General features: G+C 38.1%; 1 protein-coding gene across 6 annotated transcripts in view; it reads left to right on the forward strand.

Annotated features, from left to right (window-relative positions):
- Positions 1 to 14,249, forward strand: part of NRXN3 (neurexin 3) — a 1,579,386-nt gene extending 1,565,137 nt beyond the window's left edge. For 5 of the 6 annotated variants that reach the window (XM_047796611.1, XM_047796607.1, XM_047796610.1 and 2 more), the window contains one exon: positions 12,641 to 13,363. In XM_047796611.1, coding sequence (XP_047652567.1) covers positions 12,641 to 12,942 — 302 coding nt within the window. In that variant the 3' untranslated portion in view covers positions 12,943 to 13,363. Of the gene's footprint in view, positions 1 to 12,016 lie in introns of all 6 variants that reach the window. The other variant, XM_047796606.1, reaches the window with a different exon arrangement.
- The last annotated feature ends 4,372 nt before the right edge of the window (positions 14,250 to 18,621 follow it).

An 18,621-nucleotide genomic window follows, 5' to 3' on the forward strand; every position in this document is an offset into this window, starting at 1 on the left:
ACGCATTTCACGGACAGAATATGGTCCATCTCAGAAGGCAGGAGTTATGTGTTTTATCCGTTATTATCAGTCTTCTTAGGTATGAAAAATTACTCTAAATTGGGCAAGCCGATCACTAATAGAGAGATAAAGTTCTAAGTATCGGGCTTGATGGTATCCTGTACTCTCTTCCATCTTGGAGGTTTAGTTTTTCTCTTTCTCCCTGTTTACTATAATTAAGTACAGAAAATGTTTGGAAACAGGTATTACATGAACTTTTTCCTTGGGACATTTTTGTTCAGCATTAAAAAGAGTAAGCTGTTAACTTAGAAACAAGTACCACATTGAAGCATCTTCACTTCTTTGAGCATCACCCATGTCTGAGGAAGAGGCTTTGAGCAGAGTATACTCACGGCTCATTTTGTAACACCAGTGACAGCCATCCCCACATTTCTAAGATTCCACATCCATGCCTAGTATCTCTTGTTTTTATTCTAAGCCAAACTGAAATTCTGAACTGAGCCATTGGTTCTGTCCAAAGAATCCTTCCCTTCATGCCACAGACACATAAAATATCAGTCCATGAAAAGGGTTTCGTGTATTTCATTGGAGGAACAGATGAAGAGATGTATCTTGTATCTCTGATGCAGAAATCTTGAAACGTCTCATTAGGGGTTTGCCCTCTACACTCCTTTCTTGGCCTTCTCAGCTTACAATTTTTAAAGTCTTTCCCTGGTGGCGTTCTCTGACTCCCTGGAGAGTTCCTCTTCTTTGCTCTTTCCGGTATTTTTGATGAGAAATTTAAAATTTTAATGTTATGCAAAGTAATTAATCTGGGACCTCACCGGTACACATTGAAGACAGTGCTCTTAAGGAGCAGGGCCCAGGGAGTTCTTGTTATGGCTTATTGAGTTAAGAACCCCACTTAGTATCCATGAGGATTCAGGTTCAATCCCTGGCCTCATTCAGTAGGTTAAAGGATTCAGGGTTCCCATAAGCTGCAGTGTAGGTTGCAGATGCAGCTCGGATCTGGCAGTTGCTGTGGCTGTGGCGCAGACGGGAGGCTATGGCTCCGATATAGCCCCTACCCTGGGAACCTCCATATGTTGTGGATGTGACCCTAAAAGACAAAACAAACAAACAATCAGGGCCCATTGTCCCAGAGAGAGGCAGGTTTGCACCTTGAATCACCTAAGTATTCTTCTGGCTTCTCAGGCACAACCCCAAGCAGTTTAGAAACATATTTCTTTGGAACAAGTGTATTTTCCAAGATGAATTCTGAGTAACTCCATGTATTGCATTTGATGTCTTTAAAAGTCTGATTTTTGCATTTAGACAGGGTTATTTGGACATGGTGGGATGAAAATGGTTGCATCCAAATATGCTGTTTCGAGTCAAATTATTGTATTATTTGTTCCCAATGGCAAATATCACCCCAGCATTCTTAACACTCAGTAGAGGCATAGATATAGAAACATATAGAGTTATTGGTAATAAAAACCTGTAATGAAAGATGAAAATGAAGATGTGACCTGATTATAAGCCAGTAGCAATATTATTTTCTATATTATATTAGAAATCAAACAAGCTTTGTGTATATTAACTGGTGGTTGAGTTATATTTTAAAAATGTGTATGCACTGATAGAGTACTGTGTTGGCTTCATTTGAAACCGTGGCTTCCATGGGTTTAAAAAAATACATATTTTATTTGCAAAGTGACAACCACAAATTTTGGTATGTTCAATTGTTTAAACCAGTGATTTTCAGGAAGAAGTCGTGTCCTATTTGTATGAGTTTTAAAACAGGCAATTTTGAAATAGGTAAATTACTCAGTAGAAACTTTAGGACACTCAAATTGCTGAGATATCTTCCTCAAAACACCCCTTATTATCCAAGAGTATGTATACACTGGACATATCATTCTTTTTAAGTCTCTCACTTAGACCATTTATATTTCCTACTTTATAAAATTGTCTAGGAAACAAAAAAATAGCCCATATAAATGTTATTAAAATTAATGTTCTTCTCCAGAAGTAATCTGATGGCTTATGAGGCCATATGAACATTTATAAAATCTCGTACAATAAAATTCAATGTTAAAAAGTATAACTATTCAAAAAATTAACTAAATGGCAACAAGGGTTTTTCTTTTCCTATATTGTTGGGATTTTTTTCCTTCTTCCTAAACCCTGCCAGCTGCCCTTTGTGAAGTTCCTAGAATAATGATTAACATTGTAAAACCAGAGACTAAAAATCTTGGTACGGACTGACCCATGGGGACACATTACTATAATTCTTTCAAAATAAAATAATAAAAGGGGCGTCCCATAGGGCACAAAAGTCTGACTGACCCTCACAATTTATTCTGTCAAAGTCACCCCCCTCAAATTTCTTAGGAGTGGTTTGAATTGGCTGTCAGAACCAGGTGCTCCAAGTGTCTTACCTTTGTGGTTCGCCTACCTGGGTTTCCCAGTCCTTGGTTGAACATTCATGTTCTCATAGGGATAAAATATTTCATATAAGTCCTGTGATCTCTTCCAGTAGAGGCTGAAGCCACTTCTGAAACCTCCTTCCCCACATCCCTTGTACCGTACACACACACACACACACACACCACACCACACACTGTCTCTCTACTCTTTTCTCAGCATAAGTTAGTAGGTTGACTGGAGCATTTTGTTTCTAGAAAACTGGCAAACTTTCCTCCAATGCACTTCATTTCCTTACTACCCTGTAGTTTATTGACACTGTTCCACAGCACTCTTTGGAGTGGAAGAGAGAAGAGGGGTTTTGCCCCATTCGTTAGGGAAAAAAAAAAAAAAAAAGCAGCTATTTATCCATTTATCAGGTGTGTTAGATGAACACAGTTGTCACCCATAGTGCCCCGTCAGTTTGGTCAAGCCCAAGAGCACTTCTATGGAGCAGTGTTCATTATAATCCCTCTATGTCTTATAGACTATACCTTCTGAGGCTATGATTGTGTTTGGGGCTAAGTTCCCCAGAGGAGAACCCATGAACTCATGCATATTTCTACCGCAATTCCTGCCACTACAGCTCTACTTCAGCCCCCAACACACATACACGTATACATTCACACACTTAACAAGAATGTAACTGGCAAGAAGCCTTGGGATGCCCTTGGCCCCTACTGGAAAGGCATGAAACTAAATCCAGTTCCTTCCTCCTACTCTCAAATTGGTCTTGTCTTGCTGACCTCTTTCCAACCCTAGCTTTCTGTTCTGTTTTTCTACTTTCCCTAAATGCAACTTACTTTAAGCATGTATGAACTCGATTCACATTCCTACAATCAAAAGATAGTAGATAATTACCCATTTGTCAGTCTTAGCCTCTTTTTTCTCTCTCAAATGTCTACTTATGACGTACATCCAGACTGCACGCCCTTTTTATTTTTAAAGAAGCAAAACCAAAAAAAAAAAAATTTTTAATGAAAATTTTCTTTTTAAAGAAAATGCAAAATTTGTTTTTAATATTGGCTGTCACTGAACGGGGAATCAACAAGCCAGAAAATACAAAGAGAAACAAAGTGTCTCCTAGGAGTTCCCTGAGGGCTCAGTGGGTCATGGATCTGGCGCTGTCACTGCTGTGGCTCAGGTTACTGCTGTGGCTTGGATTCTATCCCTGGCCTGGGAATTTCTACATGCCTCAGGAGCAGCCAAAAAAAAAAAAAAGAAAAAGAAAAGAAAAAAAGTGTCCCCTGACTGCTCTGTCTGTGCCTCCTCAGCGTGTGCATCTGGTTGTTCATCTCTGAAAGTGTGTGAAATACTTTTTTATTTAAATTATTTTTTGTTCTTTGCTCCCTTCTTGTTTGGGAATTGAGTGCTTTTTTGTATTATATATATCTATCTATATATATATATATATATATCTCAATGTGTTTCTTTTTAATTGCTAGATCTTTATCTTTAGATTTGGTTTTATCCAAAACTATGACCAAAAAGTTATGAATTGTTTTCTGCAATTTTCCCCACTCCCTCTTTAAATGTGGAGCAACTTCAGCTGCAGATTCCCCACATCCACATCTTTCAAACAAGTCCAGTCTCCTCGCTGAGATCCACATGTACCATGGGTGGCTTGGGGAAGATGACATCACTCAGACGGTACCCTTTCTATATAGGGAAGTAATTATTGACCCAGCAAGGGGGCTCCCTATACAGCTTTGTCTCTCAGTCACCTCTGAAGATCTCCAAACACCTCCGCCAACTCTAGATGGGGCTGTGTGGCTGCCGATGAAGTTGTTCAACTTGAATGCATATTATCTAGTCTCCTCGTTTTTGCTTTTAACCTTTTGATCATTATTATGAGTATTATTATTATTACTATTATTTTATGTATTTTGGCAACGTTTAGTAGGGAAAAAAGTTTAACTGTTTGATTATTTGAAAAATCTTTAATGAAATGGTAATGATTTTGGGCGTAATTGCATGTTGAAGAAGTTGCAGCTTAGGGTGTGTGAGATTGTCAGTGTTAGAGTGCTGTTCTTTATTTCTGTAGATGGGCATGTGTAGGCTCATTTGTTTTTGTATATTGCCCATCCCTTCCTTACAGCCAGAAGCTCTAATGCAGCTAGATCACTCCGTGCCGCCCTTACATGGACATGGCGACTCACTTACACATTTACTCCCATCATCTTCATCTCTTGTGTAGTACACTCATAGATATGACCCTACCCTTTCTGCATCTTTCCTTCCCATACCCCTCCTTTCTTTAGCATTGTTCAAATTTATGTGCTGTCATCCATCCCCTTAAAGTCTAAAACTTGTCAAAAAGACAAAAAAATTTTAAAATTAAATATATATATCCGAGAACCTATAATAATGCAGAAATTCATTCAAAACCCTCTAGATTCATAGATTTTTTTGAAAGGCAAATTATAAAATAAAACAGTTTTTTTTTTAATTTTTGTAAATCATCGCAAGCAGAATTATTTCAAATTCAAAACGGATGTCCTTCCAATCCCCTCCAAGTAAAAAATTTGTTAAAGTGCAGATTTTTTTTTTTCTTTTCATGTTATGTGGTGTGGATGTATGTGTTGTTGCCTCCCTGTATCATCCTCTGTTGTAAAATATTATATTTGAAAAATTAGACATTTTGCTCAAAAGTTTTTAAAGAAATGACAACAAAAAAAAGCAAGTTACAAGAATGTGGCAATTCTATTTGTCCAAGAGCATTCTTACACAACTTTCTTTTGTAAATTTTTCTTTCATGCCAAAAAACATGCGGGCAATTTGTTGATGTAAGTTGACTATAAATTAATAAAGTATGCTTTTTTTTCATTTAAATTATGTTGTCTATACGAAATGATTTCTTTCTTTGTTTTCCCTACAACAGCCTCTATTTTTAATTTGCTTTTAGTTTTCTTTCTGTCCTTATATTCTGAATGCCTTGTTGATGTTATTTGCTGTCTTTCCCTCTAGCTTACTTTGGCCCTGAAGTTGATTTTATTTTCTACTATATGATTTTGAAGCCAATATTAACTATTTTATTTTCATTTGTGTCTCTTCCCTTAATTTTCATTGTTATGTTTTGTGCTGAATTGCTTCTAATACTCAATGTGAATTCTACTCTTGGTGGAAGGGTGTGGGTAAATGGATCCTGCCATCCAAAGGAAGCCTGGCCTCTTTGCCTGAACCAACTTTTAAAGCCTTGAAAATAATGGCAGGCTCTACAGGGGGATATAAAATTGGATACAACCTTCAGGAGGCCTATCCCCCAGAAGAAAATTAACTAACTCCCAGTGCCGTCAGTGGTATTTACATGCTGGTTTAGCTCCTTAGAAAGCATTCTGGGAAATCAGTCCTTTAGTGTATTTTCCTTCAGTAAAGGGGAAGCAAGGTACTCTCAAGTGACTATGGTAGCGTTTGGATATCCAGGATTAAAACATCACCATCACCCCAAGCTCTAACACCAATTTTACTGAGAATAAAGACATCAAGGATGCTAGGGGTTTACAGTATTGTCCTATGATAACAATGCCTTCCCAGTGTATAGAACTAACCACTGGTGAAAACACACACACAGTAGGCACCCAACTCCTATCCTCTCCCTTTCCTTCTCTCCCTCTCTCTCTCTCACTCCCTTCCTCTCCCCTCCCTCTTTCTCTCTTTCCTTTTCCTTTTCTATTAATAGTTGCCATTTTTTTTTCTCAAGGATTTAATCAGGTAAGCTTTAAAAGGATCCTAAGATTCTACCAAGAAGAAACATGATGATTTTCACATCTAAAATTTTATTTAGCAAAGGCTTCAGGTAGGTATTGCCATTTTGTGTGACTCTATGGTGAGACTATCCCTTGACCTTAAAGGTATTTGAATCAATGTTACCTTATGCGTCAGGAAACATAAAATCAGCAAGTGCTACACAATTTTTAAATAGAGAGGTTTATTTGCTTCACTTTAGTATTAGCATTATCTGAAACTGTTACAGAAATACCAAACTGAAGGGTGGATAAGGAGTATGTTTCCAACCCAGCAGCTTCAATGAATGGGATTTATCAGCCTTGGTTTATGTGATTTTATATTATTTGACATGTTGGATGACATTTTAGATTTAAAACTAAGAACCTCCTAAATGGAGTGTTATTTTATTGAATTGAATAGAAAGCTTTTATTTTTGTGGAGGATGCTATCCATAATTCAGTTTAGCATAAAGCTAATCATTTATTTTAAATACAAGCTCTTGGAATTATTGTAAATCATTCCTCAAACTCTGCATTTAAAATAGCCTTGGAATTCCCATCATGGCTCAGTGGAAACGGATCTGACTAGCATCCATAAGGACGCAGGCTCGATCCCTGGCCTTGCTCAGTGCGTTAAGGATCCAGTGTTGCCATGAACTGTGGTGTAGGTCACAGATGCGGCTCAGATCTGTCGTTGCTGTGGCTGTGGTGTAGGCCAGTGGCTATGGCTCTGATTTGACCCCTAGCCTGGGAAACTCCATATGTCACAGGTACAGCCCTAAAAAGACAAAAAAAAAAAAATTAAAAATAACAAAATAAAATAGCCTTAATAGGAGTTCCCTGGTGGGCCTAGAAGCTAAGGTTTTAGCATTGCCACTGCTGTGACTCAGGTTAGATCCTTGGCCTGGGAACTTCCACATACCACAAGCGCAGCCAAAGAAACAAAGCAAAATAAAATAGCCTTAGCCTTAATAATCTAGATTCTACATTATTATTTTCTACCTCAGCATGAGGCTACCACATAAAATATGGTCAGAAAAAAGTGATCAAGGATATCACTATTTATAGGCTCAAAATATTAGTAGAAATGATACGAGTAACTAGTATTTTGGAGTAGCAGTAGCCTCAGTGCTAAATACTTAATATGTATTATAAGTAACATTACACGTCTTGTTATCATTTACATTGGTGGCTCCAAGTAGGCTCTGTTATTATTTCCCATTTTACAGAGATTTTAATAATTTTTTTTTGTCTTTTTTTGCTATTTCTTGGGCCGCTCCCGCAGCATATGGAGGTTCCCAGGCTAGGGGTCAAATTGGAGCTGTAGCCACTGGCCTACGCCAGAGCCACAGCAACGTGGTATCCGTCTGCAACCTACACCACAGCTCACGGCAACGCCGGATCGTTAACCCACTGAGCAAGGGCAGGGACCGAACCCGCAACCTCATGGTTCCTAGTCGGATTCGTTAACCACTGCGCCACGACGGGAACTCCAGATTTTAATAAATTTGATCAAACTCATATGCTTAGTAAGCCACAGAGCTGTGATGCTAACCTCAGTCTGAGTGACTTCAGAGGCAAAGCCCTTAATAAGCAGATGAAAAACTCCACTCCTGGTAGACACGCCTTCTTTTACAATGTATAAGGATATCCAAGGATACAGCTCATCTTCCCTGGGCACACAGTGAAAAATAGAATCTGCAGCCTTTCAGAATCAAACCCATTTCAGATCAACTAGGGGGAACATGTCCTAGCTAGAAATTCTCTTCTCATCCAAATGTTGACTTAAGTTGAGCCCCTTTGAGACACGAGTTTTTCTGATGTCTTCTTCCCAAAGACCTACCATGTCTGTCCATGGCTATTTCTTCTGAGGATGGATAAAGAGCCATTTCGTGGTTACAAGCGTCTAGCTATTTATGTGTTGAAACTACACACTTCTATGGCAACATCACTAAATGAATACCATTCAATAACTAATTCATGGCGGGGGGGGAGATGATTTCTCCCCCTGCTGTGTGAATTTCCCAGTAGAGAATTAGAAAATGCAAAGAAGAGAGGACATAAAGAACCTGAATATAAATAAAAGAAATTCAAGGACTTGGAGCATGGTACTCTCTCCCAGGCTCACTCTTCAGTGTCATTGTTTTTCACATTTTTTTGGTGATTTCTTCAACTCAAATATCTCCAGAGGCAAAGGTTGGAGCCCTACTGAAATTTCATGCTGCTCTTCTTGTTTTTTGAGCTAACCCACTACATCACCATCACCTACAACATTCTCACAGTTCAGAAGAGTTCTGCTAAATTTTTAATACACTGTCGTTTTCGATGGCAGAGAGCCCCTCTTGCTGAATATCAGCCCTAGACACATGAATTATATATCTATAAATACACTCATAAAGCAAAAAAGCAGGGCAGCCTTCCGGGCTAAAATAGACCTTTTATATGCCTAGTGATCTCTCTGGTTTAAAGAAAAGCACAACCCTGTCAAAAAAGGGTATATATTCCTGATTTAAAATGCTAACTCTAAGGAATACAGATAGTTCTTATTCCAAACCCAAGAAAAATTCTGGGGATGGAATAGGAAATTAGAGTTTTGATGGATTACAGGTTTTGTATAACTCTGCCTGCAACCTCTTATGACTTGAAGCTTGTTGCTTCTGTGAATGCTTTTGTAAGCATGGACAGCTGGTAGATCACTAACTCCACGGTCTTGGGGCAGTGGGAAAAAAAAAAAAAAAAAAAAGCTGCTCCAACATTTCTGAGGAAAGTCACTTTGGATTAATACACATAAACATAAAATCTTAAATAGCCTTCCACAACCTAAGTCATTTCTAGTAAGGATCTAATAACAGGTGAAATACATCCCTCACCTCTTTATCTCAAATGATGTGTGCCCTGGGTTCCCCAGGACACTAGAATCATCTTAAATCTTAAAGGTGGAATTTGGTATTAAGATAGATTATACACCTCAACTCATGTCCAGGTCCCAGGCACCTTCCACATTTACAGCTGTCTAAAATTTTCCGCCTCTTTTCACTATAATTCCCCTTTGTAATACTGACCCCTACATCCCAGTGGACCCCCTTTTAAACTGAAGACAATTCTTCCAGTTCCTTGAAGTGCCAGGAAAGGGGAGCTATAAAAGTTTCCACCACTTCATTGATTAAACACTACAAGGATTTGGTCTCTAGGGTCCTTGGTGGGGGCATCATTTATCATTTTTTATTGCTGCTGCCAAGATGGATAACAAAGTAACAAAGAAAACTGAAGATTAGACATTTTAATGGATTATATTATTTAAACGCTGCATCGCATACCCATTCAGGTTGGAAATAAGGTCTTACCATTCCACTTAGGGGATCGCTAACTTTTTAGAAGCCCTTTGTAAATTAGTAGGCTTTGAGACCCTCTTTCCATCCCATTATGAAAGGATGAGTGTTGAAGGTGTTGAATGAGAAGGGACTAGCAAAGGAAAGTGGGAATGATACAACCACAGAATGAGCAGTTTGTAGATTTTTAACAACAAAGACTGTGGAGGCTTTAGCTGGGATTGAAAAGACAGGGAGAGGGGGAAAAAAGAAACAGGCAATGTAAAGACTCCAGTTGGGTGTCACAGATGGTACACTAAAATTGCAAATGAATGCCACTCTGTGTTCATGAAGATGGGATCTTAATCTCACTGAAAGGGACACTAGCATCCTACTTAGCAATTTGCGTTTATATTTAAGTTATTTGTACCAGGACTTCGCCTTCCAACAAATCAGTCATTCCGTGTCCTTTATCCCTGTTTACTCTCTACTTATCATATGTTGGGTTGATTGTTACCATTGCCCTCGGAAACAAAATAGACTCTTGCTATTTATACCAGAAAATAACACACAGGATAAACCTTTGTTCTAGGTGAGATGGGTTAAAAAAAAAAAAAAAATCCTGTCTTGTTCTCCAGAAGAAGGTAAAATTGTCTCTGAGCGATCGCCAGGGAACCTTTAAACAGATTGCATGGGCCTCCTCACTGCTCTTCGACTCCAACCAACGTGGCCTTCTTCCATGCATTGCCTTAAATCTAACACTCAGGGCCTCTATACTAGAAGAATCAGGAGAAAAATTACCTCAGGATTAGTTTTAGCACTGGCTTACCTTTAGGGACCTGTGTACCAAATCCTACTTATAAAAACTAGCAAAAGTGTGTAAATTATGTATTAAGTAAGTGGCAAGATATATGAATTATATATGTTCATAATGTAAGAAATAGGCCCCCTCTTCCAGGAAAGCAAGTCTGAAGCTTTGTCAAATTGGCAAAAATCCGTTTGCTCAATAGTTTCAAACTCTGAGCACTGGAAGAGAAGTTTGGGGTTTAGAGCACAGATGGAAATATCATCTTGAGGTTCTCAGGAAGGTTCTTGTTTTGATCCCCATATGCTGACATTATTTGTAGGCCTGGGACTACCGCACACTGCTCTGTTGTCCTTTCCCTTCCATGCAATACACAATAAATATGTACATTATTGCTGCCCTCCCCAACTCAGTCTCTGTCTTCAGAGAATAAAGGCAGTTCTTCTTAGGTGCTTTGAAGGTATGCAGTAGCTTTCTCTTAGGAGGCTTTTTCTTAGTGTACATGAAACCAAGACAGTTTAGATGTAACAGTTCAGAAAGAAGACTTCAATCATGATATCAGATCAGCATCTTGACCATCTGACTAACCGGGGCAGCAAAACATCATGCCCTCCTTGCTAGAGGATATTTAAAATCAATCGTTAGAAAGATTTAATGAAGAGACATGAACTGTGACTTCTTGAGATTCTTTCTCTGAAAAATAACACTGTAAAGAGACATAGGAGAGACCTTGATTGTCTTGCTTACATACATGAACAATAACCTTGGCCCTACAATTAGGTGGCCAACATCCACTGCAGAATATTTGTGGTACCCATGATTTGCAGAGCACTATGATTTAGTGAACTATTCTGAACTTCCTTTCCTGACCAAGTCCTAGTATAAATGCAATAACTACAACCTGTGGGTAAACTGATAAATATCCACTGCTCTAAGTAAGAGTAACTGATTTTAAAAACCCACTTTGCTCTCTACATTTATGAATCTGAAAGTAAATTTTCAGTAAGTCATGGATATGTAGACTGGATATTTTTAAACTCTACTTAGCATATACTGCATATAGCATAAAAGTAATCTACGTATATAATATTAGACCAATGCAAAGTAAGTTGTTATTTATAGTCAGGGGAATTTCTGGAAAAACACAGTCAAAATGAGTTTGTTAGATGAATACTTTCAAGCTCTTGTAAGTTCCCCTTATTTAGCGTATAGTAAATAAAGACTACCCTTGCTAAATGTGAAACAAAAGATAGTAACAAAATTCTAAAGATGAGGTCTTCTCTGTTCCTTGATCATAATCTCGGTGACATGGAGAATAGAAACTGAAGAAGAAAATAAAGAAATGGTAGGGCTCACAGAATAATCACGTGTGTGTGTGTTTACAATTTTGATGGTCAATAATTGCAACAGTGTAGTTAAATTTCATCATCCCATAAGCAGATCCTGGGAAAAACAAACAAACCTATTTGAGTTCTATCTAAATAATTACTTGAGAGTATCTTTAAAAATGTAAGCCCCCTATTGAAGGATTTCAGGTTTTGGTGGCAAGAGGCATTATAATGGGCTCCCAATCGGCTTAGAATGGTTAGGCTACAAGTAGGGAGGCTCCATATGTGAATCCAATTATAATTTCTGAGGTGTAACTTATGACTACATCATTGAGTATGACTGTGAATTGTCTTTTTCTACAAATGTACTAATTCTGTTTTTCTTTTTCTTTTCAATCCCAGGAGGTGAATTAGTTATCCCTCTTCTTGTAGAAGACCCTTTAGCTACCCCTCCTATTGCTACTCGTGCACCTTCCATTACACTCCCCCCTACCTTTCGCCCCCTCCTCACCATTATTGAGACCACCAAAGATTCCCTGTCCATGACCTCTGAGGCGGGGTTACCTTGCTTGTCGGACCAAGGCAGCGATGGTTGTGATGATGATGGCTTGGTGATATCTGGGTATGGCTCAGGGGAAACCTTTGACTCTAACCTGCCCCCTACTGATGATGAAGATTTTTACACCACCTTCTCCTTGGTAACAGATAAGAGTCTTTCCACTTCAATCTTCGAAGGTGGCTACAAAGCACATGCGCCCAAGTGGGAATCCAAGGACTTTAGACCTAACAAAGTCTCGGAAACTAGTAGGACTACTACCACATCTTTGTCCCCTGAGCTGATCCGCTTCACAGCTTCCTCCTCGTCTGGGATGGTGCCCAAATTGCCAGCTGGCAAAATGAATAACCGTGATCTCAAACCCCAGCCTGATATAGTCTTGCTTCCGTTGCCCACTGCCTATGAGCTAGACAGCACCAAACTGAAGAGCCCACTAATTACTTCCCCCATGTTCCGTAATGTGCCCACAGCAAACCCCACGGAGCCGGGAGTCAGACGGGTTCCGGGGGCCTCAGAGGTGATCCGGGAGTCGAGCAGTACAACAGGGATGGTCGTCGGCATTGTGGCTGCTGCCGCCCTCTGCATCTTGATCCTCCTGTACGCCATGTACAAGTACAGGAACAGGGACGAGGGGTCCTATCAAGTGGATGAGACGCGGAACTACATCAGCAACTCGGCCCAGAGCAACGGCACGCTCATCAAGGAGAAGCAGCAGAGCTCGAAGAGCGGCCACAAGAAACAGAAAAACAAGGACAAAGAGTATTATGTGTAAAAGTGACACCACTAACAATTCGTGAATTTAAATCACAGAATTATTTATATATAAATATATAAATACTCGGAAAATGAGATTTAACACATGTCAGAACTGTGCTATGAGATGGGGTATACCATGACTGTGGTGGGGAAAATCATTTTTAAAAGAACACACACAAAGGTGTACCTACCTATAAAGTCCAGCCATGGTTGCTTTGATTCAGTCATCGCTCGGAGACAGAAAGATCTTTTCTGCCCTGCTGTATCATAAAGCACACACTTTGCGCTCTGGAGCAAGCAGATGGCTCCTCCACTTTTGCGGACATGGAAGCTTCCTTCTCTTGAGGACCTTTCACCCGGGGTAGAAGACTTCATGGCTTACTTGTTCCATAGCTCCAAGTGAGTCTGTAATGATGTTTGTGAACCTTGACTGTAATAATGTCTTTTTTTTTTTTTGGTTTAATTATGTAAAAAACAAAAACAAAAACAAAAAAAAGAAAAAAGTTAAAAACAAAAACAAACAAAAAACCCCACCCTTATCTGGTTCTGGCCAGTGTGTGTGTAACTTTTCAAGATCTGAGGGGAAAAATGGCTTTTGGGTTTTTGTTTATTTTTTTGAGAATAACTGGACATAAGAAGAAGAAAAAAATTCTCAGAAAACAAAAGTAAGAGAGACTATTGCCATATGAACTCAAAAGCTACCATGGTGTTCACTCTACATATCAGGTTGTGGTGTTTTAGAATCTGTTTGTTTCCTGTATGATGCTTTGCTGAACACATAGCAAAATCATGTGATGGATGATAATATTGATTTGAAAAGCTGGTCCCTCAAGATCGAATTCCAGAATTTGCTACCCAAACCCTGAGCAGATGGGGTTAGGGCTGGTTTTATTAGAATTATTGGCTTTACTTAACAATATCATTCCTGTCCATGAGCTCAGCCAAATTGTGGTAAAGGAGAAAGCCCCACAGACTAAAAACAGAGCCTTTCCTAGGGAAAGGGAAGGGGGGGTGGGCTGGATCTCTGGCTGAAATGCATGCAAATATAAAAGAAAAGACAATACGAGAATCTGTTAAAGAGTCGAAACAGACAATAGGGGAGTTCAACATGTGATGGAACCACAAAAAGGTCACACAAGCCAAACATGGCATGACAGAGTGCAAAATTCGTAGTTCTTCCCCCACCCCCAACATGATAATGTTTTTCACAGTGATTTAATTTTGTAGCCTGACATTTATGGATAACTCTGTCCTTCCATTTGCTCACATCTCCCTTCATCCCTCTTTTCTAAAAATAAATAAATAATAAATTAATAAAGCTGCTGTGACACACAAAAAAATGGAATTTAATAGTATAATATATATAAATAAATATATATATATACAGATATATTTATCATGGTATGTTTGATGGGATGACTGAAACAGGGAAACTGTTAAAATCTTGAAGTGGAATGAGAATGTTGTTTTAAAAGAAAATAACAAAACAACAAAAAAGTTAAACCTTAAAATGTGAAGAAAGTGTGAGTTTTAGTTTTGTCACAGTTAACTGTGTCAAAGAGAATTAAAAAAAATCTTCTCAGATTTTGTTTACATATTTTACTACATTTTTGCTGGTATAATTCGTTAGCCACCTGTGTACATACTGCTTTGAGAACTGTTCTTTCCTTTCTGTTTGTTTGCTTCGGTTTGTTTGGTTTATGTTCCAGTTGTCTTTTTTGAAAAGAGGAAACAATGTACAGAAAAACAATAAACTGGTTGTGTGGCCATACCTATCCCAAAAGCAAGAGACAAAGCGAGACAAATATTCACACAAAAATGAAATGTGTCCTCTGGAGGGTCAGATATATACAATTTCTTTTGTACAGATGAAAATCAATCAGCTGTTTAGATTTAGAAATACACTCTTGCTGGTCTTTGTAAGTTGCATGAATATTTGACTTTGAAAAAATAAAGACGTGGGGCAAAAAGCGCAATCTAAACAATGGTAGTCTTTACTAATGTACATGGAAAGAGGTGTTCCTCATTATCTGATATTTCAATGTGTTAAGAGTTTTGGATTTTTTTGTTGTCCTTGAAAAAGACAGGATGATAAAGAGATATCAAAGCACGATTTTAGATAACCTAAATGGCCCAACCTATATGAAGTTGATTATATCTCGATGTCTGTAAGAGATTGCTGTTCTTGGAGTCTTGAGGTCTTGTGAACTGATTTCCTGCTTTCTTTACATTTTCTATTTGAGCAAACATCCATTTGTTATATTCCTTTTAGTGTAAGTTTCTATTTGGACAATTTTATGGGAACATGTGCATTCTGTATGTGAGCTTTTATCATATTCCTGTTGTTTTATGAGCAGACTCTTAAGGAATTTATTTTATGACATTGTGAAGTTCCTGCTTTTTCTTTTTCCTTTTCTCTTTTGTTTCATATTTGCATTTTCGTTCGAGGATATGCTTAGCAATAAAATGTTCTTCCCAAAATCTTGTATGATGATGCATTTTTATTTTCCAAACATTGAATAAAAGATCTTGCACTGAGGCTAATATGTCATATCGTATTAAAAGCTAAGTAGGCTAGGACCACATTTGTGTGAAATAAAATATTATAACCAGTTGCTAATTTATATAAAGTTATCAAAAGTGACATAACTGGGGGCTAAACAATTATTTTCTGTCAGCTGAGGCTTTATTATTTAGACAGCTATGATAGGGTAACTGGGAGGAAAAAAACCCGTTTTTCAACAGGTAAGATGGCAGAAACATTGTATTCTGGGGAAAAAAATTATTGGATACTCTCTTTTTTAAAGTGCTTGGCAACTTTTAAGTATTTGCTGCAAGTCAAGAGACTTTCAATGTTTTCTAGAATCATGTTCATGTTCAAAGAATTCAAAAGCTTAGATGACTTCTTTCTAAGCCTCGCACAAAATTGACATTTTATAGCAAAATCACTAAATCCAAAGCCGAAATCTGAATGAGTGCTTATGTTTTAACAGCTTCTTTCTAGATTTTCAGATTATAAAATTCTACAAACATTCATTCTAGCTGGACACCTTTCTCATATTTCCAGTGTCCTTGATAGGCTGGTTCCTTAAGCACATGCTTAGTTGGCCAATTGGATAATTCATCGTGATACTCTACAGCTTTCACCATGGTCTAGAAATGTGGGTTACTCAACACCTGTACTCCAGCCATATTTGGTTACCAGTTTTTAAAGAGTTAGGATTAAAAACAAATATAATGGAGTTCCCTGGTGGCTCAGCAGGTTTAGGATCCAGCATTGTTATTGCTGTGGCACAGGTTTGATCCTTGGCCTAGGAACTAACGCAGCCAAAAAACCCCCACAACTTTAATTAACCCTGTTCCTTCAGATTTCATTAGTGAGATGGTTATGCTTTTAACTATCCTGGAAATGGAAAAAAATGAGGTTCAGTGATGTCAAACTATGAGAAGTTCCTTTTTTGATTCCTATCTCAGATAATTTACATAAAGTAATCATTTATCAATGCCCTTAATGGACCAGGTACTAAATTAAATGTTTTGGCTTATATAATCTGTTTAATCTCTTAAAGATGGGGAAGCAGAGACACAAAGAGCTTAAGGACAACTTGGCTGTTACATTTCTAATCATGTTACAGGTCACACCTTGCTGACTTGAAGATCAGTGGAATGCTGTGAAAAGGCTATAGGCACTGAGGCCAGAGTTGGTTTGCAACCCACCTGGACTAGTCACCATGTATGGGCACTTTCACAATCTCTCCGAAATCTGACTTCCTCATCTGGAAAATGTAACACTTCAAAGACCTTAACTAATGGTAAAAAAATGGTATAGTTTGGGTAAAAAAATGAAACAATATAAAGTGTTTTAACTGTGATTGAATCAGAGTACGGGCTCAACAAGTTTACTCTCCTTCACTTGAGATTTGTACTGGTCACTGTACAAGAGCTGCCTTTGAGAATTAGAAATTCTATGATAAATTTTTTACTAAAAAAGACTTATTAGTAATTGTCAAGAATTGTTGCCAACTCATGACTTGGATTTACTAGCTATAAATTACAAAACTAGGATTTTCCTAGTCATATACTTTGACTACAATTACAACAGCAACTATGCATGACATTGATATCTGGTAGCATGTCTGTTGGTGCATTTTAAGCAAGTCGCCAAAAGCTGGGGTAAGTAAAGGAAGTACGGATTTGAGAAATTGTTAGACTTGCCAGAGAGTTTCCAGATGATGTTTAATGTGGTAGATTCATCAAGATCTGAATGGCATTTGCTCAGATATGTTGGTGAAAATCCAGGAACAGAAATAATTTTTCACTGTCTCCATGAAGAAGTGTTGAGACTATGCCATCCCATTCCAATGTGTTTAACTTTGGCTGTGGGCTTTGGAATCAGAAAAGCTTAGTTCAAATCTTGGCTCTGAAACTTGGGTCTATCTTTGCCTAGCTGTGAAACCTTGAGTAAGGTGTGCAGTGACTCTAACTTCACCCATGAAATTAGTGCCCTCCTCTTAGTGCTCGTCTATGATTAAGTGAGCTGATGTGTGTCCAAGTGCCTGGTGATAAGCACAGTGGCCGCTCATAGCCTTCAAACAAGGATGGCTAAATTGCTTTTTTATTCATCTATTATCTTGAAAAAAATTATCCACAATTCTCTCTAAAAGTCTATAGAAGATACATATAAGAGAGCCACAGAGCAATCATTTTATTTCTGTGACCTAATATTATAATTGTTTTTTATTCCCCTTAAAGTTGAAATCACATTAATTTATTGATTCTTTGAGCTTTCCTGGAGTCTTCCACCAGAAATGTGCACACCCCTATAAAACGCTTTACCTCAACTCCTTTAAGTAGAAGGACCATAGAAAGGTTCAAACAGCAAACCATTCTTTACCTCAAAGGACAGTCTTCTATGCTTCCTAAATCACAGAGTAACCATTGCCTTAGACACACCTTCAAAATGCTATATTAGCTTTCCCTCGGTAAACTTTCTGAATATCACTATTTGACATGTAATCCGAGAACCACTTTAAGCATTTATTCTTTGGATAATTTAACATTTACTGAACACTTATGTGCCAGCCCACCTACTATGGGCTATTGTTACTTTGTTTCAATAAAAGCAAAAAATGGATATGGGGATTTTAAGCCTTTTTACCTCTTATATACATCCATACAGGCCCAGGTTCTCTACACCCATACACAAGGGGAAATTTGATTCTTCTCCAAAAATATCCAAAGCCTGTATTTGTGCCAGATGAACTGAAATCCTGATACTGTTTGAGATTAGTTTGATCATGAGTGTATTTATTAGGTGTTATTAAGTGATTACTATGTCAAATTGAAGGAGGTGAGTTTATAATCTACTAGGGGTTGCACAAACAATCTATCAAAAAAGTACAAACTAAGTTTTTTGGGGATACAGAAGAAGTTATTTAAGGTAAAGATTCATAGAGAAGGTGACATATTAGATAATCCTTGAAAAATTGATAGGCTGAGATAGGGCTGCATGCCATGCCAAGCAAAGAATTGAAGTACAAGCAAGTAGGATCAAAACCAGAATGGATAACAGATTGTATAAAGTATACCTTTATACAATGAAAGATATGGCTCAGAGGGTTTTGGAAATTTGTCAATGAAAGGGAAGAGAAAGATGGGAGAATGTCTTAAGATGTTCTCAAGGCTAAGGGCTAGC

Source organism: Phacochoerus africanus, chromosome 9 (assembly GCF_016906955.1).
Source record: "Phacochoerus africanus isolate WHEZ1 chromosome 9, ROS_Pafr_v1, whole genome shotgun sequence".
Lineage (NCBI taxonomy): Eukaryota > Metazoa > Chordata > Mammalia > Artiodactyla > Suidae > Phacochoerus > Phacochoerus africanus.